Raw genomic sequence first — 24,841 nt, forward strand, 5'->3', positions numbered from 1 at the left:
CCTAGATCTAAGCTATTTTCATATTTCAAGTTTAGACTGAACAAGTAACCCAGTTAATGAAATGAAAACTGTGAAAAAGTGAAACAACATCATATTTATATAAATATTACGACTGTCATACACGATTAAAATTATTTACTAAAGATACCCACTAAAATGTCATTCAGTATATATAGGTATATATAAGTATACACTTACTTTATTAGGTACACCTATCCAACTGTTTGTTAATGCAAATTTCTAATCAGCCAATCACATGGCAGCAATTCAATGCATTTAGGCGTGTCGACATGTTCAAGACGATCTGCTGCAGTTCAAACTGAGCATCAGAATGAGGAAGAAAGGGGATTTAAGTGACTCTGAACGTGGCATGAAAGGGACTAAGCCGAAAAGAAAATGAATGAATAAATGAATGAACTTGGCATGGTTGTTGGTGCCAGACTGGCTGGTCTGAGTATTTCAGAAACTGCTCATCAATTGGGATTTTCACGCACAACCCATCTCTACAGAGAATGGTCCGAAAAAAGAGAAAATATCCAGACTGGTTTAAGGTCAACAGTAACTCAAATAACTGCTTGTTACAACCGAGGTATGCAGAAGAGCATCTCTGAACGCACAACAAGACCAACCTTAAGCCGGATGGGCTACAGCAGCAGAAGACCACACCGGGTGCCACTCCTGTCAGCTAAGAACAGGAAACTGAGGCTACAATTCACACAGGCTTAACAAAATTGCACAATAGAAGATAGGAAAAACATTGCCTGGTCTGATGAATCTCGATTTCTGCTGCAACATTCGGATGGTAGGGTCAGAATTGGGCATCAACAACATGAAAGCATGGATCCATCCTGCCTTGTATCAACAGTTCGGGTTAGTGGTAGAGTAATGGTGTGCGGGATGTTTTGTTGGCACACTTCTGGCTCAATTAAGCATCATGTCAACGCAACGCCACATCTCAGACTGGTTTCTTGAACATGACAATGAGTTCACTGTAGTCAAATGGCCTCCACAGTCACAAGACCTCAATCCAATAGAGCACCTTTGGGATGTGGCGGAATGGGAGATTTGCATCATGGATTTGAAGCTGACAAATCTGCAGCAAATGCGTGATGCTATCATGTCAAAATGGACGGAAATCTCTGAGGAATATTTCCAGTACCTTGTTAAATCTATGCCACGAAGGATTAAGGCAAAAGGTGGTCCAACCCGGTACTAGTAAGGTGTACCTAATAAACTGGCTGGTGAGTGTATATTTACAAGCATGTTTAGTAGAAAATAGTAAAATATATATGCAAAATATAGTAGTATAACTTGTTCCTTTTATAAATGTTAATCTGCGCAGGTCAAAATAAGTATCTTATTTATTTTCATATAAATATATTTGATGACAACAGAACATTTTCACAAATATTTTGACATTTTATTTCAAGATAATTGAAACAAATAATAATAATAACAATACTTTCATCATATTCGATTCTCCCCATAACATCAAAGCCTCCCAAAAAAGCATGGAGCTCCTCTTTTACCCCTGTGCATCTGGTCTCCGCCGTTCACCTTTTCTTGATGTCCTACTGCAGAGCCTATGAGCTCATCAAGCAACGTCGCCATGGTTACAGCTGCTGTTGCGGCTCAGAAATAAGATGGCTGGTGTGTGTGAGTGTGTGTGTGTGTGTTTTTTTTTCCTCCCTCTTCCTTTTTGTATGAATGAACCAGGCCAGCTTCCCCTTTCCCCCTCCCATCCTACTTGACTCTTTTTCTTCTACACCCAGTCTCTTTAATCCAATCTCCTGTCCTCCAATCGGAAGGCAGGCAGGACAGTTAGTGATCTGAGCTGATGAGCAGGAGGACGGGGATAGGAAGATGGTTTGGGGACGAGGTTAACAGGAGGACTCTGATAGAACTCAACCTGTTCCTCAATAAACTCTGACTAGAAATTTGACATTTTAGTAATACTAGAAGTTTGAGCTTGCGTTGCGTTTTTTTAATGCAGTATTTAGTGCAGTGTTTTGTTTTTACACAACGCTATTGAGGATTCATTCCCCACACATATTCTAATAATGTTTTTATATGTTCTGACTAGTTTTAACTGTCATTGTATGTGTGTTTTGATAGATGAGTTGTTATTTTTTGTTAAACCCATGGGCGACACGGTGGCTCAGTGGTTAGCACTGTCCCCTCACAGCAAGAAGGTCGCTGGTTTGAGTCCTGGCTGGGCCAGTTGGCATTTCTGTGTGGAGTGCGGTTTGGGGAAAATATCTAATTGCAATTTGCTTGGACAGATATTGTGTTTGTGATTTGATTTACAATTTAATTCAAGCTTCAAGCTGAATTCAATTTAATTCAAGCCTCAGATCAATAATCTGTGGCAACAATTCTGCGACAGCTCTTAAATTTAACTGTTTTTGTTTGGTGTCTATGACTCTGAAGACAAAATATTCCCATATTACAAATGCTGTTTTTCTTTGATAATAATTCATTCATTCATTTTCTTTTCGGCTTAGTCCCTTTATTAATCTGGGGTCGTGACAGCGGAATGAACCGCCAAATTATCCAGCATATGCTGCAACCCATCACTGGGAATCTTTGATATTAATTCAACTATTAATACTTCTGAAGCAGCAGATGCCATAATCCCACTGTCAGTGCTTTCCTATTTGTTTTCTTAGTTTTTTAATTGTGGGAGTAGTTTATTTGCGCAATTCTGAATGGAAGTGTGCTCACTCAATTGGCTAGTAATAAAGCCTCGGTCAGATCCCATGAGTTCGGCTTGATTTCCTTGATGTAGGGTGTTGTGGGGAGTCATATACGACAAAAGGACATCGGGACACATGATTTAATTGTTTCTTTTCGTGTAATGTGGCATAGTTCATGACAGCCGTTACCATGTCTGCAATGCATCACGACACCATCGTCTAGCATGTCTAGCATGTTTAATTTTCTGAAGCATAGCGGACTGGTTTTGAAGATGTTATTCGTTATTTTTGTTTACACATATACATATATATTTTAAGTTGCACACTCTTGCGATTAACTAATCGCAACGTTTCAACAATTCAATTTTTATTAATTACACAGCTCTTGTGTGGAGTTTGCATGTTCTCCTCGTGTTCGCGTGGGTTTCCTCCAGGTGCTCCGGTTTCCCCCACAGTCCAAAGACATACGTTATAGATTAATTGAATAAAATTAATTGGCCGTAGTGTATGTGTGTGAATGAGTGTGTATGGATTGCAGCTGGAATGGCATCCACTGTGTAAAACATATGCTGGATAAGTTGGTGGTTCATTCCACTGTGGTGACCCCAGATGAATAAAGGGACTAAGCTGAAGGAAAATGAATGAATGAATGAAAAATAAAAGAAAGAAAATTGCATTTATGGTTAATTTAAACAGCATTACTTCAGCAGTTTAAGTATCCAGTATTCAGGGTTACTTTTAATTTTGTTTTGAGTTTTAGTAGTACTAGAAATTTGGTTAATTAAAAAAATCTGATAAATAGTGACAGTCAAAGAAAATATGTTTATTACAAACAAATTATGATTGTTTCATACTGTTTGGAACAAGAAGAAGATACATTATGCCAGGGATGCCAAAACTTGTTCCTGGAGGGCCGATGTTCTGCATAGTTTAGTTCCAACTTTCTTTGACACACCTGCTGGAAGTTTTTGGTATACCTAGAAAGAGCTTGATTAGCTGGTTCAGGTGTGTCTAACTGGGGTTGGAACTAAACTTAGCAGGACACCAGCCCTCCAAGACCGAGTTTGGGCACCCTTGGATCAAGTTATCTACTAAATATTAAATTATGTAAAAAATGAGAATTGTCAATCAGAAAAAATGTTTCTTGAGCAGCACATTAGAATGGTTTCTCAAGGACATTGAAAAATAGTGTAATGATGCTGAAAATGTTCAAGATGTGTTCTAGTATAACTCTTTTAAAAAAAAATTTCCCGCTCAATCTCATTAAAATGTAATGTAGCTATTTTACATATTGTCAGAAAAGTTGCTAATGTGTATCAATTCATACGATTTCATTTGTCCAAAAAAGCAGGCATGATTTTAAACTCCACCCCTAAGCTTAATCGTGATTGGGTGATGAGCAAATCATACTATATGAATGTGCAAATGTGACATTCATTCATTCATTTTCCTTCGGGCTAGTCCCTTTATTCATCACAGCGGAATGAACCACCAACTTATCCAACATATGTTTTACACAGCTGATGTTCTTCAAGCTGCAACCAAGTACTAGGAAACAACCATACACTCTCATTCATACTCACACACACTACGGCCAATTTAGTTTATTCAGTACACCTATAGTGCATGTCTTTGGGCTGTGGGGGAAATCAAAGCACCCGGAGGAAACGCACACGAACATGGGGAGAACATCAAACTCCACACAGAAATGCCAACTGACCCAAACGGGGCTCGAACCAGTGACCTTCTTGCTGTGAGGTGATAGTGCTAACCACTGAGCCACCGTGCTGCCCTGAATGTGATATTTACCTATAATTATATATTTTTTTCTGCATTTTGATTAAAGAATCGCAGCATCAATGTCAATTAAAGAACATTCATTATTGAGAGTATAAGATGCTTATTTCAAAAACAAAACCTTTTTCCAGTTTAGATGAACACAAAAGCAATCTGATTAGTAATGAAGTGATGCAAAACAACAACAACAACAACAAAAACAACAACAACAACATTTATATTCTGTCTTTTTCCATCTATTGTAACTAAGATTTATAGTAGCACTTATGTACCACTAGAGGGTATGTTAGGATTATACTCATTACAGGAAGATCAAAACACAGTATGTACTTAAAGTATATATTGTTTATAGGTTTGTGTTTATAACATGTTGTTTAAGGCACAATTCATAAACTCCAGAATTATTTTCGTCATTGTATCAGAATATATGTAGCAGCAGCTATAAGATATTTTATGGTGACACATTTGGCACCTGTAGCTTTTACAGTGTTTGTCTATATCTTGGGGTTTTACATTTTATACACTGGTTCTGCATTTTATATTGTTGATGTTGTTGTTTGAGTCATCTTGGAAAGTATGACTAAATGAATAGAACTAAGCCATGAACTACTTGAAGAGTGCCATCTGAAATTTCCATCGAAAATGAACATTTTTCTCTGCCTTCTTTTTATTTATGTTGAGATATTTCACCTTAAAGACCAGCAAAAAGGACTTATTCTTTGCCATAAAAGTGAAACATACACAGAGAAGCCTGAAAAAAATGCTCACTTTAGGAGAACATTTCAGACGGCATTTAGAGGTTTTTGCATCTAAACTATTCAATTGCATCTATAGGATATATAATGAATTACGGTTGGTCATAGTTCATGATTTGTGGGTGTTTTCTGTTTATTTAAGCTTTTAAATTCCATTATGGGACCTTAATCTCTGCTCTGGAAACGTTTGATGTTCTCTGCAGTTTAACAGAATGACTTCTATTGACATGTTTAGTAGTTCAAAACGATATATTTACACACTATTTACTCATGAAGTGATTCCAATGCTTTATTTAAGTTTCTTTATTCTGTTAAACACAAAAGAAAATATTTTGAAGAATGCTGAAAACCTGTAACCTTTGACATTCATAGTAAAAAAAATACCATGGAAGTCAATGGTTACAGGCTTTCAGCATTCTTCAAAATATCTTCTTTTGTGTCCCACAGAATAAAGAAAATCATTAATGATTAAAACAAGTGAAGGGTGAGTAAATGATGACAGAACTAAAATGTTTGGGTCCCTTTGAGAACTAGTTTGACCAAATAGTAGCTGAGTACCAAAGAGGTAATGTTTGGATTGAAATTAAAGTGATCAAAGATTAGGGTATATAATGCAATTTGCCGTGTAAAAATGTAGAACATCCATCAATCGCAAACTAGAGCCAACTTTTAATTAACAGATTTTTTTTGTTGTTGTATGGGATCTATATATATAAATTCTGAGATCCATTTATCATCACAATAGGACTTTGTCTTATCAACATAGTCATCACGTTAGGACTTGGTCTTAAAGGAATAGTTCACCCAAAAATGAAAATGTACTCACTAGTTACTCATCATCAAGTGATTTCAAACCTTTATTTAAGTTTCTTTATTCTGTTAAACACAAAAGAAGATATTTTGAAGACAGCTGAAAACCTGTAACCATTGACATTCATTGTAGGAAAAAAATACTATGGAAGTCAAAGGTTCAAGGTTTCCAGCTTCTTTCAAAACATCTTCTTTTGTGTTCAGAAGAAACAAGGATTGAAACAAGTGAATGATGCGTAAATGAAGACAGAGTTAAAATGTTTGGGCAAACTATCCCTTTAAGAACTAGTTTGACCAAATAGCTGAGTACCAAAGAAGTGTTCGGATTGACATTGGTGATCAACCTCTGCTCTGGTTTTAATGTTCTCTGCAGTTTAACAGAATGACTCTTGTTAACATTGTTAGTAGTTCAAAACAATATCTTGTGTCTATCTGAAGAATATATGTGCTTTACAAGACTATATTGTTTCAACATAGCTTCTTATACCTTTCAACATCAAAATTTGTGGGAGCAGAGATTAAGGTTTATAATACAATTTGCAATGTAAAACACCCATGAATTGCAAAATACAGCCAACTTTTAATTAACAGATTTTTTTTACAGTGTTTTAATGTATGAGATCTATATCTGTGGATTCTGAGATCCACTTTATAATCATCACAATAGGACTTTGTCTTATAAACATAGTCATCACGTCGGGACTCTATGGAGCCAGATCAGTTTCAAAAATAATACATTTCCAATATAAAATTCATACATGCACAGCACAATTCCACAAAAGCCAATTGGTAAATTCAAAACACAATTCATAAATAAAACACACAATTTCTGAAAATCATTGATATTTTTGCGAATGAATTGAATTTGTGTATTTACGAATCATGATTTGAATTTATGAATTGGTTTTGTGAATTTACGGATTGTTTTTTGAAATTACAAATTGGATTTTGTCAATGTGACTTGTATTGTGGATGTATGAATAATAATTTGCAAATGTATTATTTTTGAGACTGATCTGGCTCCATAGACTCTGTCTTAAAGGGATAGTTCACCCAAAAATGAAAATGTACTTACAATTTACCCATCATCAAGTGATTCCAAACCTTTATTTAAGTTTCTTTATTCTGTTAAACACAAAAAAAGATATTTTGAAGATAGCTGAAAACCTGTAACCATTGACATTTATTGTAAAAAAAATAGTCAATGGTTACAGGCTTTCATCATTTTTCAAAATATCTTCTTTTGTGTTCTACAGAATCAAGAAACTCTTTAAGGGATTAATGAGCTAGCACATGGTGAGTAAATGATGACAGATCTACAATGTTTGGGTGAACTATCACTTGTAAAACTGCTTTGACCAAATGGTAGCTAAAAAGTACCAAAAAAGTACTTGAGATTAGAGTGATCAATCTTTTTTAAACAACTTTGAAAAGTTATGTACATTTTTTGTAGAAAGAAAAAATGACGACTAACATTTTTCAAAAAGTTTTTGAAGCCAGCCCCCAATAACATATTTTTAAACAAACACAGTTAACATTTTAAAACCCACAAGGCACAATTTCAGATCTCCTATTACATAAAAAGCCTTATATTATGTACTGTTCAAATTTGGACAAAACCGCAACTCTCCAACTTTTAATGCTGACTCACAGAGGTCATGTTCACAGCATGTTGTGTCACACCCCCCGTGCTTATTGTTAGCCTTTAGCCTCCGTAAACGCCTTCTTGCAGGGAGTTTGTGCTGTGCTCACGTTCTCCATTATTTTAATAGCAGAGGGGGTGTGAGCAGCTCGAAGGGAACAACGCATTGGAGTTTTGTCATGCTTAGTCGGCCTCTGACCTCCTCCTCCTCTTCATTTAAATCCACACAAAACAATATCTCCCATACATGGCCCCTGCTGCTATGAAAAGTCCCTTGCGTTCAAGTTCAATTAGGATTCGATTTTTTTGGATATTGAATATTTCTATATTGACTATTTAGGTTTGACCAAAATGTTTTGTATATAATTGTGGTATGCTTTTTGATGCTTGTACTATTGCAGCAATGCACCATTCACAGTCAGTCATGGAAGTGGCTAATAATATATTTAAAATGTGAATAATTCAGGTCATGCGATCCAGCATGTCAGCCTACATAAGATGATTCACTAAATGTAAAATGTTTTTTCTTGTTTGCCCTTCACTCAAAAAAATATTTGTTTTGCTTGTTCAGATTACTTATTTAACATGAGCTGAAACAACACAATTCTTGAGATTTCACTGGGACAACTTAATTTTTTAAGTTCAATCCACATAAATTTGTTAAAAGTGTTAAGTAAAATAATTGATTCGTGTTGGGACAACATGATTGAACTGCGTGGAACACTGCATTTTTTACAGTGTTGTTATGATGAATTTACAGAAATTGTGTTTTACGTTATTATCATTAACCACAATTAAAATGATAAAAAATCATTACATATTTACTTGAAACATGCAGAAAAAATGATTTCAGCTTATTTTATAAGCATGTTTGGCATGTACATACTGTGTATTTTTTATAATCCTTACATAAATTGTGTAGTAACCAGTTCAATTCTTAAAGCTGCGCTTGAACCCAATCTTATCTCATGTATAATTACCTTATATGAACTGGAACTAGTATTCTGCGTCTGTAGGTACACAATAAATACACATATTGTAAAACGCAATCACTAGTTGCCAGGGCAGTATTTTTCTTTATTTTATTTTTTGGTTTGAAGTCCCAGTACTCAAAATAATGATGAGGTAAATTTTTGGTTTAGGGTTATTTGCTTGTAATCATACATAATTATCTTATAGTTAACACTACCCAGCAAACAATTTTGTGTTTAATCGATGTCTAATAGACATCTAAACGTAGACAGCTTGGCTAAAACAGGGCTAAACTTGGGCTGTTAGAGAAAATCTAATAGACATCTTAGAATAGCCCAAAACTAGTTGTCAAATAGACAGATTAGACAGACTTTATATGTCATTCATTTCTGTCTATTTGATCTTAGACGTCAAGTAGATTTTGGCTGACAGCCCTAATTTAGTCTTGTTTTAGTAAAGACAACTATGTTTAGACATCTATTAGACATCTTTTAAAAACAAAAAAAAATGCTTGATGGGTATTGTGAATACATGTTATTGTATGACTATATACAGTATATACAGAAGTCATAATTATTAGCCCCCCTGTTAATTTTTTCCCCCAATTTCTGTTTAACTGAAGATTTTTTTCAACACATTTCTAAACATAATAGTTTTAATAACTCATTTCTAATAACTGATTTATTTTATCTTTATCATGATGACAGTAAATAATATTTGACTAGATATTTTTCAAGACACTTCTATACAGCTTAAAGTGATATTTAAAGGCTTAACTAGGTTAATAAGGTTACCTAAGCAGGTTAGGGTAATTAGGCAAGTTATTGTATAATGATGGTTTGTTCTGTAGACTAATAATTTTGACCTTAAAACGGCTTTTAAAAAATTTAAAACTACTTTTATTCTAGCCGAAATAAAACAAATAAGACTTTCTACAGAAGAAAAAACATTATCAGACATACTGTGAAAATATCCTTGCTCTGTTAAATATAATTTGTGAAATATGTAAAAAAGAAAAAAGAATTCAAAGGGGGGCTAATAACTCTGACTTCAACTGTATATCATATAATATCATGTATATAGATGTATATTAAAATGTTACCTTGTTATTGGACTACTTATGTAAATGTGAATTAGTATTCATGGCAGTCTTCGTGACTTATTTTAAATATGATGCATCAAAACTTACATTTATTATTTGCCTTTACAATATCTGCATTAATAAAATGCTGTTAGTACAATTATTTTGATGAACAAATGAAAAATACAAATCAGATTTCTGTAAACTTTGCACAAAAATCTCAATTTTGTTGTTTACATGATTGAGTGTTGAACACAAAAGCAGATATTTTGAAGAATGTTGGAAAACAGTAGCCATTGACTTCCATTGTGTTGTTTTAGCTACCGTTTTCCAATTTTCTTCAAAATATCTTATTTTGTGTTTAACAGAAAAAAATTATAATATATTTATGATAAAATATTTGAGAGTGACTCAATGGTTCAGTTTGGGGACCTATCCTTTTAATATACCTGTGCCCTAAATTGACTTACACATGCTAAAAGATAAACGATGTGTTGAACAGTCTTGTATTATTAGTATAGCACTAAATCGGGTCATGCATAAAAGATTCACATTTGTGTTTTTGTCAAATTTTTACATGATGTGTTATTCTACGGGCACCTGCTGTGGTCATGTGTGTTTTCCCCTTTATAAACCTGGCTGTTATTTCCTTTCCCCCATCTTTCTTTTCCATCCACGCTAACTCGCTCTCAATTCCACTGTGAAACAGGCACGCTCACGTACAGCCTCATCCGCGCGCTCACACACTCCATCGCTTGCTCTGCTGCTCTCCTGCCTCCCCCCTCACTCACACACACACACTCGCTCTCTCTCACACACACCCCTTTCATAAGGTGCTGGCAGCAGCGGTGTTAGCAGCAGCAGCAGCAGCAGCAGCAGCATTGGAAGAGGAGGGAGCCTCCGAGACAAGATGTAGTCGCGTGAATGTGCGTGTATCCTTGCAGCCGCCGTCCTCCTTCACTGTGGAATTACGGAACAAAAGAGGAGGACCTTTCTTCCGCATCTGCGGTTTCCATTTTTCCACCTTCCCTCTTGTCGCGGTTTTTCTGCCCTCCCCTTGCGCGTGGCGTCGTTTTCGACGGAGGCTAGTGGCAGAGCTGGAGAGGAGGGAGGCTGACACGGGCTTGTCTGCGGACTGAGATCACCAAAGCATCGAGGTCACCTCAGAGGCCGTTCTCTGCTTTCTTCTCCCCCCCCCTTTTGCGTTTTCTCTTTCCCAGGCAGGCCTTTTGTTTTTCAGCGGACTTGTCTGAGGGGCTGCCGTCGCCGTGCTGAATTGGGCTATTGTTGGACAGGCAGGCCTCTCTCTCTCTCTCTCTCTCTCTCTCTCTCTCTCTCTTCCTCCACAATACGTTATCCTCCCTCCCTCCCTCCTCTATCATCTTCCACCGCTCCATCCTTTCATCCCCATGCACCTTGCTTAAACTCATATGTGTTTGTCGGTGCGCACGTACTGTCCGGAATCATCTTTGCACTGCTTCTTGTCCTCCATTCTCACCCCCCCTGTTCTCCCATCCCCGCAGTGCCTGGCGACGTAATGTGCCCTTCGTGGCACATGAATCCGGATGTTTGGTAGGGGGTCGGTGGGATTTGTTCCAGCCAAGGGTGATGCCTCAGAGGACAGCCCAGCCCAGCGCTCCCACGCCCACCTCCAACCACTGAGCACGCTTGCCTGCGCCGCCACGTGTCACCCCTGGTTAGCGTGCGTACGTGCGCGTATGTGTGTATATGCGTACACACGTGTGTGTGTGCGAGAGCGCCCTTACCATGACTCTAGCCTGATACCTGGACTGGGGTGTCCCCTGCCAATGTGGGGGAGGGACTGAACCTCAGGTTACTCCCCACCCCCTCCCTCCCCTTACCCCCTTCCCTCTTTCCCCTCTTCCCCCCATCCACGGGGTAACCTGCCAACATGAAGAAGACCCGCAGCACCAACCTCAGGCGGGCCTGGCCCAGCTCGGATCTATCGGAGCGGGCCTTGGAGCGCATCCGCTCTCGCAGTGAGAAGGACTACCACCACCATAAGCACTTTCCACCGCCCCCTCCTCCGTCCCACATCTCCCCTTCTCCACGGGGCTACATGACACCAGGTGGGTCCCCCAGGACCTCTGATTCACCTTGGACCAGAGGCTAAATCAGGGTTCCTCAAATATGGTTCTGTTGAGTTTGGCTGGAAGCTGACCTGTAATTTAGATTCAACACCTGGCTCAGGTGTCTGGATTAGGGTTGGTTTGAGGAACTCCATTGCAAATGTTTGTCAGTATGGCGCATTAATAACCCATCATTCTCCACCATCAGTGGTTATGTGAGGTTTCTGTTTTTGATGTGCTGATTGACATAGTGTCGAATGCATCCACCATTTTGGTCCATTAATGGTTTTATTGCATTAAGTTTATAGCATTATGAATCACAAATCTGGCAGCTGGTTTCCCTGTTGTACGAGCATAATGAGAGAGATTGTGAGATGGCCTCAGAATTCATGGCTGCTTTTCTCCATTTGGTTGTGAGTCTTCTGTTATTGTCAGACCTGTAGAGGAGTTCGGTAGTGAAATGGCAAGGTGACACACAACACAAGGACGAATTGTTTTTTGATTTCTGTTAGCGATAAAGTTTCCAGTTCATTTTGTGCTGATGCAGTTATCTCAAAACCAGTATTTGTGCTTGTGGTCATGTGTGTGTGTGAGTGTTTATGAGGTGTGTGGAGTTCTTGTCTTTCACACAGCACTCATCATTAGGATTGTTACATTATTGTAAAACATTTAATGCACAAATGTGATGTTGTGTTGGAGACCTTTGATAAAATAATATATGACTTCTATTAAATGAACAAAGCCTGCCCCCCTACAAAGGTGATGACCTACTTGACTGCATGTAACAATTAAAATCATGTTGTCATTTATAAAAATCTGTTGGGATTTGACATAATCTGCTGAAACAAACAAACAAACAAGCAATTACAACTTTCTATAGCATGAAATAAAAACAAGTACATCTTTCATTGCATGAAGCATTCATCCCTGTTACGAAAACGATTGTGACAACCAAACTAATAGAATTAAATCTTAAATCAGTTTTAAGATAAACCAGTTAAAGCATTTAATAAATGAAATCTGCACACTTACTACACATTGTGCTTTAGAAATTATGTCTCACTTTATATTAAGTGTCCTTAACTACTGTGTACTTGAATCAAATATAAATGCAATGTACTTGCTGTGTTTATAATGTATTGCAGAACACTTCTGGTCCTCTTCAGGTGGGATACAGGTCGGGTTAGGGACAGGTTTGGTGGTATGGGTAGGTTTAAGGGTGGGTTAAGGTGTAAGGAATGGTCATCAGTGTAATTATACATGTAATTACAGAAATAATTACAGAATTAGTTACATGCATGTATTTAAACAATCATAAATACAATGTAAAAACATGTATTTAGACAATAAGTACATTGTAACGACTTATTCATTTCAAATGTAAGTACATATTAGTTAAGGCCACTTAATATAAAGTGGGACTGCATTTTAATAAAATATTGCATGATTTAATTTAAAATATTGCATGATTTAAAATATTGCATGATTTAATAAATTATTTGATGATTTAATATTTATTACTGAAAACAAATCAGGAGTTTAAACTGTCCACAATTTAGAAAAGAAAATGAAATTTCTTGTGAAATAAACTTAGTTTGACATTCTGAGGCTGACAGTCAACATGAAGATTAATGAAAGCATGGAAAGTGCAAAAACAGAAGTTTGTCTGTAATCTGACAATTGTCTACTCAGTAGCATGTACATGTGGCTACACGTAGAGGTTTCTCTTTCTTTAAAATGTATTGGTGTATTGCCATCTGTCCTTCAGTTATTTTAAGGCATAATTCACTTAAAAAAATTTAATAAATATATATATATATATATATATATATATATATATATATATATATATATATACAGTGCTCAGCATAATTGAGTACACCCCGTTTTGAAAATGATTATTTTTATCCATTTCACAGTGAATATAAGCAATGTATTTTGGTGCATTTAAACAAAACAGATTTAATAAACAGATATATTTATTAAAATAGGCGACGCAGTGGCACAGTAGGTAGTAAGTAAGGTCGCTCTGACATACAATGACTGCCTCACAGCAAGAAGGTTGCTGGTTTGAGCCTCAGCTGGGTCAGTTGGCGTTTCTGTGTGGAGTTTGCATGTTCTCCCTGCGTTCGCGTGGGTTTCCTCCAGGTGCTCCTGTTTCCCCCACAGTCCAAAGACATGCAGTACAGGTGAATTGGGTAGGCTAAATTGTCCGTAGTGTATGAGTGTGAATGAGTGTGTGTGGATGTTTCCTAGGGATGAGTTGCGGCTGGAAGGGTATCCGCTGCGTAAAACATGCGGTGGATAAGTTGGCGGTTCATTCCACTGTGGCGACCCCAGATTAATAAAGGGACTAAGCCGAAAAGAAAATGAATGAATGAATGAATTTATTAAAATAATATTTTAGTCACCAAACATATTTAGAAAAAGAAAGATAATACAATTAAATTCAAGCTAAACATTGCAAAATAAATAAATAAATACAACCTACTAAATTTCAAGTAAATTTTTCAGTTTTTTGCTTTTGTTGATTCTTCCTCTTTTTTAAATTTGAATTTAATATTTTTCTATAACATATCAATTTGGGTGTACTAGTTTTTAGACTGTTATCGTGAGTTATTTTGTTAGATAAGCTCCAGATTAGGCTTCAGTACTGACTATGTATATGCACAAATATAATATTGTAAAGCTGTCTATTAAAATATGTATTTAAAAGAGAGATTTGTGAGGGGTGTACTCATATATGCTGAGCACTGTATATTATAGAGAAAACACACATTACTGCACCCTACATGGATCAGCGCAGTAAAAACTCCTTTGTTTCCTTGTTTCCATTTCAGGAGGGCGTTTTACTGTGTAGTTTTAGGTGTCAAGATTGTCCTTAAGATTGTGTTACTTTTACTTGTCCGTGCAGACTAACTGTGCAATACAGACATATCCTTGACTAGGCATGGGCCGGTATAAGATTCTGACAGTATGATAACCTTGGATAAAAATATCACATTTTTTTACGGTATTGCGATTACTTTTTAAAATATATTCTTTTTAAATGCCTGGGGAAAAAAACTAAAAAATATTTTCCCTTTTGAACACAATATATTTAATTTTGAGAAACATTTAAAAGATTTTGGGACAGCAAACATGTCAGGCTGAATAATGAAATTAGCTGTCTTCATTAGGTTTAAAAACTCAGATATCTTTATATCGCAATTTAAAATGGCGTCGTTGCATATCTTTTCTGCTGGAGATACTGTTGTCCTAAAAAAATGTGAATACAAAAATTGTATATATACCTTAGTGATGGTATAGCAGACAATTTGCGGTTTTAAAACCTTGACTTTTCCAAACCGCAGTATACCTTGAAAGCGGTTATTGTATGCCTATCCTTGACTAACCTCACAAGCCTTACTGCTGTTATGATAAGTAAAGACCACTATTAGTTCTAAATTGATTGAATAAATACATTTATGTGTAACAATGTAAAAGTCTTTAATGTGACTTGAATAATCAAATACATCATTTTATATTAAAAGTCTAATAATCTAAAAGTAGAAGTAATCTAAGAAAATAGTTCCAGTAGTTATATTATATTATATTATATTATATTATATTATATTATATTATATTATATTATATTATATTATAATATATTATATTATATTATATTATATTATATTATATTATTAATTATATTGTATTATTAATTATGCTATATTATATTATTAATTATATTGTATTATTAATTATGCTATATTATATTAGATTATTAATTATATTATATTATTAATTATATTATATTATATTATCAATTATATTATATTATATTATATTATATTATATTATATTATATTATATTATATTATATTATATTATATTATATTATATTATATTATATTAGGAGTGTCACGGTGGCGCAGTGGGTAGCGCAGTTGCCTCACAGCAAGAAGGTCGTTGGTTTGAGCCTCGGCTGGGTCAGTTGGTGTTTCTGTGTGGAGTTTGCATGTTCTCCTCGTGTTCGTGTGGGTTTTCTTCGGGTGCTCCGGTTTCCCCCACAACTCCAAAGACATGTGGTATAGGTGAACTGGGTAAGCGAAATTGTCCATAGTGTATGAGTGTGTATGGGTGTTTCACAGTGATGGGTTGCAGCTGGAAGGGCATCTGCTGCGTAAAACATATGCTGGACAAGTTGGCGGTTCAGTCCGCTGTGGCGAACCCTGATCAATAAAGGGACTATTATATTATATTATATTATATTATATTATATTATATTATATTATATTATATTATATTATATTATATTATATTATATTATATTATATTATATGTTTTGTTGTCATATATCTGTGAAACATTTTGCTGAATCCTCCATAAAACCCAAAGCCATCCAATAATGATGAAATGTATTCATTAAGTACAAAATAAAAAGTGAAAAGATGCTCCCAGTGGGAAAGTTCTGTGTAAATTTCAATTCTTAAACAATTTTACTTGTGTGTGTGTGTGTGTCCACAAGGCAGTATTTGTAATGAGAAATAGTTAGGGATTTTGTTCAAGGCCTAAAATTAACACTCGTCACATGCCAGATAAACGTATATTAAGTCACCAATGGCCTGAGAACACGATATAGAACACAAAGACTGTAAATATATAATTATACAAATATGTCATTTAAAGTGCAGCACTCTGATAATTGAAGTGTTTAACTATAAACACTTTGAGGGATGTAAACAAAAACAATGGTCCCAGCGTATTTCCCATTTCCCATTTTTAATTTCTATAGCTTCTGAGAATCCAAAAAGAGCCACATATTGATAAATAATGTTATGATAGCTGTTTTAACATTAGGTTATGATTGAATTGCCTTGTTACAATTATGAAATAGTTTGATAACAAGCAGGAAATGTTCATGGGCCAACGACATGACCACATTGAAATGGTCTATAAATTAAACACATACTGTTGAAGTGTTTTCAGCATAAAAAGAATAGCTAAGTGATGTTAGTGGAAGTCATTTGAGTGACTGCACCTTGACACATTAAAAACTGACAGCCAATCAGAGGTTTGTTAATTCACATAGCTTGCACCAATAACTAATACCTGCAATATGCATCCAAAAAGTGAGGCACAGTTATTTCTGATGTAAACTTAACTCTAAATCTTACATCTTTGTTTCCCACTCAACTGCTTTTGACTTGGATTTAGTGGCACAAAGTATGTACACGCGCCTGCACGTACACATGCACACACACACACACACACACCGGCCCAGCTGTGACAGAGTCCCTGATTTAGGCGTGGGAGAGAAACGAGGCCATGCTGGTGCAGTAATAGCCTGGCCTCTGTAGTAATGCGCGTAGAGGAGAAAGAGAGAGATAGAAGAGGCTGTGCCTGAATAAATCGCTAGTCTCCGCCTCCAGTCAGCTGACACGTTTGTAGAAATCATCCAGCCACTATGAGGAACTCACTGAAGCCTTTGGGAATTTATTTTTTGCAAATGCGTATGCGTGCATTAACCCTCGATCAGTGCATTTCCCTGTTCTGACAAACACGTACGTCTATTTTATTATAGACCATCTCAATATGTCCTCACAATGCAGATTCGCTCTCTCACTCTCTGTCTCTCTCTCTCTTTTCGACTCATACTATCACTCGTTGCACCAGGCTAAAAATATCCACCCCAGTTCTGGACATCCCAGATGCTGACATCACTAGTGGGACTGCATGCAGGATTTGCATGGGATGATTGAGAAGAGAATGAGAGCACGAGGGAGGGAGGGAGGGATGGCGAACGACGATCAGGCCACCGAAATAGGACTGCAAGCTAACATACTGCACAAAGTGAAGATTCTGCATTGACCCCTATTTAAAGAAGCGTTCCTTTATAGTCTGTCCTATATAGCCAAATTTGACCTTTATGTCTCCATTTGGTCTCCATTTTGCTCCAGGCGTGGAGGTTACTAACATGGAGGGTTTTGCATGTAGCATGACTGAATCTTCATCACCTGTGTGTTCGGTTAATGTGCGCGTAGTCGTGTTGGCTATGGAGCACGACTGCGCTTCTTTTCTTTAGATGGAAGTGGGTCAGCAGAGAGTCTAGGCCTAGTCTGAAGGGACCACCCTGAGCAATCAGCTCTACCCCCTCTTTCTGTTTTTGGTTACAGCCTGGATCACTGTGTTGGTGAGAGTCGAAGCCTATAGTTGATTTAAAGGGTTTGTTCACACAAAATTTTAATTGTGTTATTAATTACCCTCATGTTGGTCCAATCCTCTGAAAACTTTGTTCATGTTTGGAACACAAATTAAGGTAACTCTTTATTTTGATGGTCCATTTGAGTATTAGTAGACTGTCTGCTTAATATCTGTTGATATGCTCCTTCAACAGACATTTAATTGACTATAAGTAACTTAGCAAGTACATGTCAATTTACGCTAACCCTAATCCCAACCCTAACCCCAAACTAACAGTTTATTTATAATCTACTGCGAATTAGTTGGCATGTAAAAGAAATGTAACTTAAATTCACCAAACGGACCCTCAAAATAAAGTGTGACCCAAATTAAGATATTATAGATGAAATCACAGACAGCAATGATCCTGATACATTCAAAGTCTATTAAAGGTTCAATGTGATTTCAGTGGTTTAATCTTAATCATATGAAGCTCCAAGAACACTTTTCTTCACCTTTCTTCGCAGATGTCTTCTAGGGATGTGCAACAGTTAATCGATTACTTGATCGTGACAACCATGATTGATCATGTTAATGGCGATTGAATCACTGATTGGTTATAACAGCACTTACAGCGGCACCCTTCCCTCTTATTGGTTATCTTGCCACAGGATGCATCAAAATACGTTGAAGAGAGAGATTCATGACCTCAATGACTACGTTTACATGGACATCAGTAATCAAATTATTTGCCTTAATCTGAATAAGACAATAAAATGATTAAGGAGTTTACATGAGTTGCTTTTTGAATGTTCTTGTTTTACATGTTACAACACATAAATTGATTAACGTCATTGCGTCACCACGCTATCCACATTTCCTCCAGAGTTTCCTGTAATTTAGGGAGATTCGTTTTTAATTTGTCAGCTTTAACTGAAGTTTAAACTTTCACTTTCATTCAGGAACATTTCCTGCATGTCCCATGACAAACGAGATACTGGATGCGAGTATGAACTGCTGGAAAAGAGTTGTATTAATGGAATTTGATACCGCACGCTGAATGGGAGATAAAACCCTCAGTATTTCGCGATGCATGTGTCTGTGGTCCTTCACTGACTCGGTAGGTGCAGAGAATAGTGTCAAACAGCCATGTGTAGGTAGACTATCCTGTCGCAAAATACGAACCACCTACACAACGATAAAAGTTTGATTAAAAGATGAGAGAGAGAAAAGAAGAAGAATGATGCGGATGTTTCAATGTTTTATTGTTAAAAGCTGACTGAAATTTAATGTTTCAATTTAATGCCATAAATTAATCAGATTTTGTTTAAATGTACATACTCGATTGTGACAACCATGCTTGATCTTGTAAATGGTGATCAAATCATTGATTAGTTATAATGGTTATAGTTTAATTAGTGTTTACATGTCTGTACATCACTTCGATTATGAGACTAAAATCGACATACTCCAAATCTTAATTCAATTTCTGTTTAGTTCGATTATGACTTATGATTATGTCGGATTAAGGTAATCAAAAATCGCTGTTTACATGGTAGACTCTTATCTTATATTATCTTCTCTACTATCTTAAAATCAGATTATTGGTGGCCATGTAAACGTACTCAATGTCACATAGTGATGTCTTAGTACTGATCTAGTAGTGATGTCTTAAGTAGTGATGTAGTTTCGTGTTTTTAAAGCGCAATTTGAGTTACATTTTCCATAAAGATCACACTGCATTGGTGAACTTATTTGAAATGAAAGTTGTAGGCTAATAAACATCCGATTGATTAACATTAACATTTATTACATGGTGAAAGCACTGCATATCAGTGATTAGTTTTATGTGCAGTGCCCGAAAAAAAAAATAGGCCAACTCTAATGGCAGTATGTTGTACTACCTGTTAGGGCTGCACAAATTCAGCATCAATAACGCGATGTGATCATTCGCAATAGTCACATCGCAAGAATATGCAATATACAACGTTTAATAACGTTTTATTGAATTGAACCGCCAACTATTCCGGCATTTGTTTTATGCAGCGGATGCCCTTCCAGCCGTAACCCAGTACTGGGAAACACCCATACACACTCTCATATTTACACATACTCATACACTACGGCCAATTTAGTTTACCTTTATCGCATGTATCAATATCGCTTTGGGGGAAACCGGAGCACCCAGAAGAAACCCACGCCAACACGTGGAGAACATACAAACTTCACACAGAAATGCCAACTGACCCATCCGGCACTCAAACCAGTGACCTTCTTGCTGTGAGCCTCCGTGCCACCCATTATTCAATTACTGCACTACTGTATATTGTTTATTAGATTTTATGCAGATTCGCTCATCCCAATCAATCTAAAATGATAACTTCTTTCCAAATAGACATCATCGAGTCAGCTGGTGGAATTGTAATCATATTGCAGTATTAGATTTTTCCAATATTGTGCAGTTCTACTACCCGGAGTAAACACACACCCTGACCTGATGGGGGAGAAAAGATATATGCAGTTGTATTTACACTTTTTTTGGCACACAAAAGTGTTTTTGGAGCTTTCTATGATTACAGTTGAACCAATGAAGGGACATGGAATATGTCTTTGGTTCCTTTTCTGGACATGTCTCAGAACCGTTACTGTCTAAGGAGGATTTCCTCTAAAATAAATATTAATTTGTGTTCCAATGATGAACAAAGGTCTCAAGGGTTTGGAATGACATAAAGGTGTGTAATTAGTTTCATAATTCAAATTTTGGGTGAACTAGCGCTTTAAATTAGAATATTTTTAGTATTATTATAGAATGAAACCTTGTTTAATGTTTTGATTGGTCCTGTTGACTGTGCATGAACCACTGCAAACAGACGAGGCATTTTTAGATGGCTTAGTTGGGGTACTTGTGGTTTATACCTTTAGGAAGCAGCTGTAAGATGTTGTATATTGCGTTAAGTGTTGTGTTTTTGTGTTAAGTCGCTCAGTTAATTCATTTCTGTATGTATACACTGATTAGGTCAGTGATGCCCAAACTAGGGCTATCCCATCTAAGAAGGGAGGGAGAATGATGCAGATGTTTTGATGTTTTATTGTTAAAAGCTGACTTAAATTAAATATTTCAATTTAATGACGCAAATTAATCAGATTATGTTTAAATGTACATACTGTCACCTGACATTGCAGAGACTTTGGTGAGGAAATCAAGTCAAAGGTAGATTCTGCTTGACCTGTGTATTCAGCATTGAACTCCACTGTGTTAATAATGTGATTGTTTATGTTTTTATTGCATACAGTTCTCATTTAAAAAGTTATACTGCATTAGTTAATATAATTCAAAGTATTTTTTCTATTTATTTTGAAATATTAGGAAATTACCCATGGTAACTTTCGTGTAATATAGTTTCTTATATTCACCTTTGGCCCATGGCTCTCAATGATATTTGGTTTTTGGTCCTTCATACGAAAAAGTTTGGGCAGCCCTGGATTAGGTTGTGGGTCAGTTTTATAGAATAACATTAAACTGTTTGTTTATAATACACTAAACTTTAGGACATCAGCAAAATACCATACCATCTGATTGGGCAATTAAATGTAATCAAAAAATTATATTAGGAAGTTAAAAAAATGGACATTTAATTATTAGAAAATATCGCACAATTAATTATTACTTAACTGTACCAAATAGCTTGAACTCCTCTTTTTTCTGTTCCACCTGTTCATTAATTTTTTCACTTTTCTCTTCACTCATTTAAAGCAGGTTCTAGAAAAGTGTTTGGCTTATTGATAAAGATTATTTGTGAAAGCCATTGGAATTATTTATTAACATATTTGCTGTGTACATTGTCACTTTTTAATTATCAATGGAATTGCTGTCTTACTGAGGACTTTCTGAGCCTTCTCTTCTTGTGCCTTATGCAGATTAATATTGTTCTGTGATGTGTGAATGTTGGGCATCACATTTTCTGTTGAATCCTTCCTTTGCCTCATATGGCCATGGGTATTTAAGTTTTGCAGTATCATTATCCTTATATCCTTACCCGTATGGGGTTATGTTCGGAAAGGGGGAAGTTTCCATTTGTTTCCTGACCTGAATTCTTATAGAGCACTTGGTCTTTTCATGATCAGATACTTTACGATTTCTGCATCTCCATCCCCAGACTCTCTTCAGAGGATGGCCTGCTTTTGGCAAGGGCTACTCTTGCCCTGGCTAAATTTGGAAACCAGTGGCACAGCATCTGCCTCAGAGACAGATTTCTCTGAATATCAGGATCATAGGATTATACGTCTCTTTTTTTAGATGGTAGATGTGGCTGTATGATGGGGGATTTTCTACAGAAGGTGCTAGACTTTTTCCATAGGTTTTTTTTTTTAACAGTAATGACAATGTTTCTTCTGTATATTTAGTGAAGATCAAAATTAGAAAACAATTTTGAAACACTTCATTTTTCTATAAATAATGTGTCATTTTCATTCAAGTAGAACATGTTTTACAAAAATTCAACCCTTTTTGTGGAAACAGTCATCAAAATTAGAGAACAGCAGTGAGTATGAAGTACAGAGGCCCTTGCTCTAAATGACTTCAGCACATCTGTGACAGGACATCCAGAGTTGGTGTAACGCGTTCCTCAGTAATGTGTTACTGTATTCTAATTCATTTTTGAGGAAGGCAGTAATGTAACAAATTACATTTTAAATTTGTGTAATTTGATTGCAGTTATTAAAGTCAATGTAGTTGTGTTACTTACGTTACAAATATAGTTTTTAGAAGAAAATAATGCTTCTTTTAAATCACGTTTTTTTGCTGCAACGTCAGATAATAAGCATGCGCTTTTAAATAGCTTCTTCAAGTGGAAATACAGACATTACTTTGATTTCATTGAGCATAAAAACAAAAATATTGCTGTGAAATGCAGTCTATGTCCAGTCTCTAAAGAACTTTCGACAGCTTTTAACTCGACCAGCAACTTGTTCAGCACTAGAACAGAAAGCATTCCACGACAATACTCGTCACCAAGGAGGACACCGGTGCCCAAAAACAAAGTGGCCCAACTCAGCCTAAACAGGCTAAATTAAAAATTTTTGTGCAGGATCAGGAGTGACGGTATCTTCTGAATGTGAAGAGAAGGTAGCTGCTTATGGGGCCGTTCACATATCGCGTCTTTCCCAGGCAGTCCCAGTTGAAAACAACAAATAACGTTGCAAGAACTGATCTATCATCTTCATACTTTGGAATATACACATTTAGGTAGACTAAGGGCGTACTCACACTATGTACAGTTGCCTTGAACAGGCCGACGCATGCTTTTCCCGTCTCCCGTCTCCCGTCTCCCCCGATGGCCCGCACTCACATTACATTTGGGCTTGGACATGCTTACGTCATAGATGATGCGCTGTTCAGTAAGCGCTTTCGCTCCGCACAGTGGAGATTTCTTTTATATTGTTTTAGTCGTTTGGGATGTGGTCAGCCACTTTTGACGCTCATAAACAATCATAAAGTCCCCGTGCTGCAGGAATCATGAGGTTTGCTGAAGGTGCAGCTGTCGTGCAGTGAGGGGTTTGTGTCTTTGATAATCTACGATGGTTTGTGTACATTGAACAGTAAGAATGATTAATAAATCCATATGAAACAGTCCCTTAAAAGTCACGTCTCATCTTCATTTTCGGGTTCAGCCATGTTTTGTACTCACACTACAAACATACCGCCCCAAATCTCAAGTGAACCGTGCTCTGGCACACCTCCTCCAACCGGGCCAGGGCCAGCCAAGTAAACCGTTCCTGAGCCCGATTCAGTGCACTCACACTTTTCAAACGATCCGGGAATTGGGCCTGGGCACGGTTTGGATAGCATAGTGTGAGTAAACCCTAATAAAACACGGAACACAGGTATTCAGTTTTCTTCATGTCTTTAAAAAGACAAACAGGTTTGGAACAAGTAGATGATGAGAGAATTTTAGGTATTGGACAAACTCTTTAAGTCTTTTGAATATGTCAAGCTGCTGTGATCCACCAATGTTTTTCAGTAAATATAAAATTACTTAAAAAAGCTGCAGTTTATTTTGTATACTTTATAGTTTTTAAAAGTAACTTCAAAGTAAAGTAATTAGTAATCTGATTACTTTTGTACATTAAGTAATTAGTAATGTAATCAGATTACAATTTTCCAGTAGTAATCAGTCATTTGATTTTTTTTAAAGTAACTTACCCAACACTGAAGACATCATAGTCTCTAACAGGACATTACTAGGCTCTAACGCAGGGATGGGCAAATTCACTCATGGAGGGCCGCTGTCCTGCAGTGTTTTGCTCAAACACTAATCAACCTGAACAAGCTAATTAGCGTCTTCAGAATTACTACAAAGCTACAAGCAGGTGTGTTTGATTAGTGTTGGAGTTAAACTCTGCAGGACTCCGGCCCACCAGGACTGAGTTTGCCCATCCCTGCTTTAACTAGTCTCTCACTGACATCACTGGTGTCTCATAAGACATCAGTAGTCTCTTAAAGCATGACTAGTCTCCCACTGACATCACTAGTCCCTCATAGACATGACTAGTCTCTCACTGACATGACTAGTCTCTCATTGACATTACTCTCCCAGCAAACAATTTTGTATTTATTAGACGTCTAACAGACATCTAGACATAGACAGCTTAAACTTGGGCTGTCAGTGAAAATTTAATAGACATCTAAGAATAGCCCAAAACTAAACTAGTTATCAAATAGACAGACTTTATATGTGTAGTCATTCATTTTTATTTATTTGATGACTAGACTAGTTTGGGCCTATTACTAGATGTCTGACAGCAGGCTGCATCCGAAATCGCATACTTATATA

The 24,841-nt window shown here is 36.5% G+C and overlaps 1 protein-coding gene across 2 annotated transcripts in view; it reads left to right on the plus strand.

Annotated features, from left to right (window-relative positions):
* Positions 1–24,841, plus strand: part of stox2a (storkhead box 2a) — an 80,299-nt gene that overhangs the window by 23,874 nt on the left and 31,584 nt on the right. The window contains exon 1 of one of the 2 annotated variants that reach the window (XM_056457355.1): positions 10,606–11,843. The exons of the other annotated variant lie outside the window; for it this stretch is intronic. Within the exon in view, the coding sequence (XP_056313330.1) occupies positions 11,666–11,843 (178 nt within the window). The 5' untranslated portion in view covers positions 10,606–11,665. Of the gene's footprint in view, positions 1–10,605; positions 11,844–24,841 lie in introns of those variants that run through there. 2 annotated transcript variants of the gene reach the window in all.

The sequence above is a fragment of the Danio aesculapii genome, chromosome 1, assembly GCF_903798145.1.
Source record: "Danio aesculapii chromosome 1, fDanAes4.1, whole genome shotgun sequence".
NCBI lineage: Eukaryota > Metazoa > Chordata > Actinopteri > Cypriniformes > Danionidae > Danio > Danio aesculapii.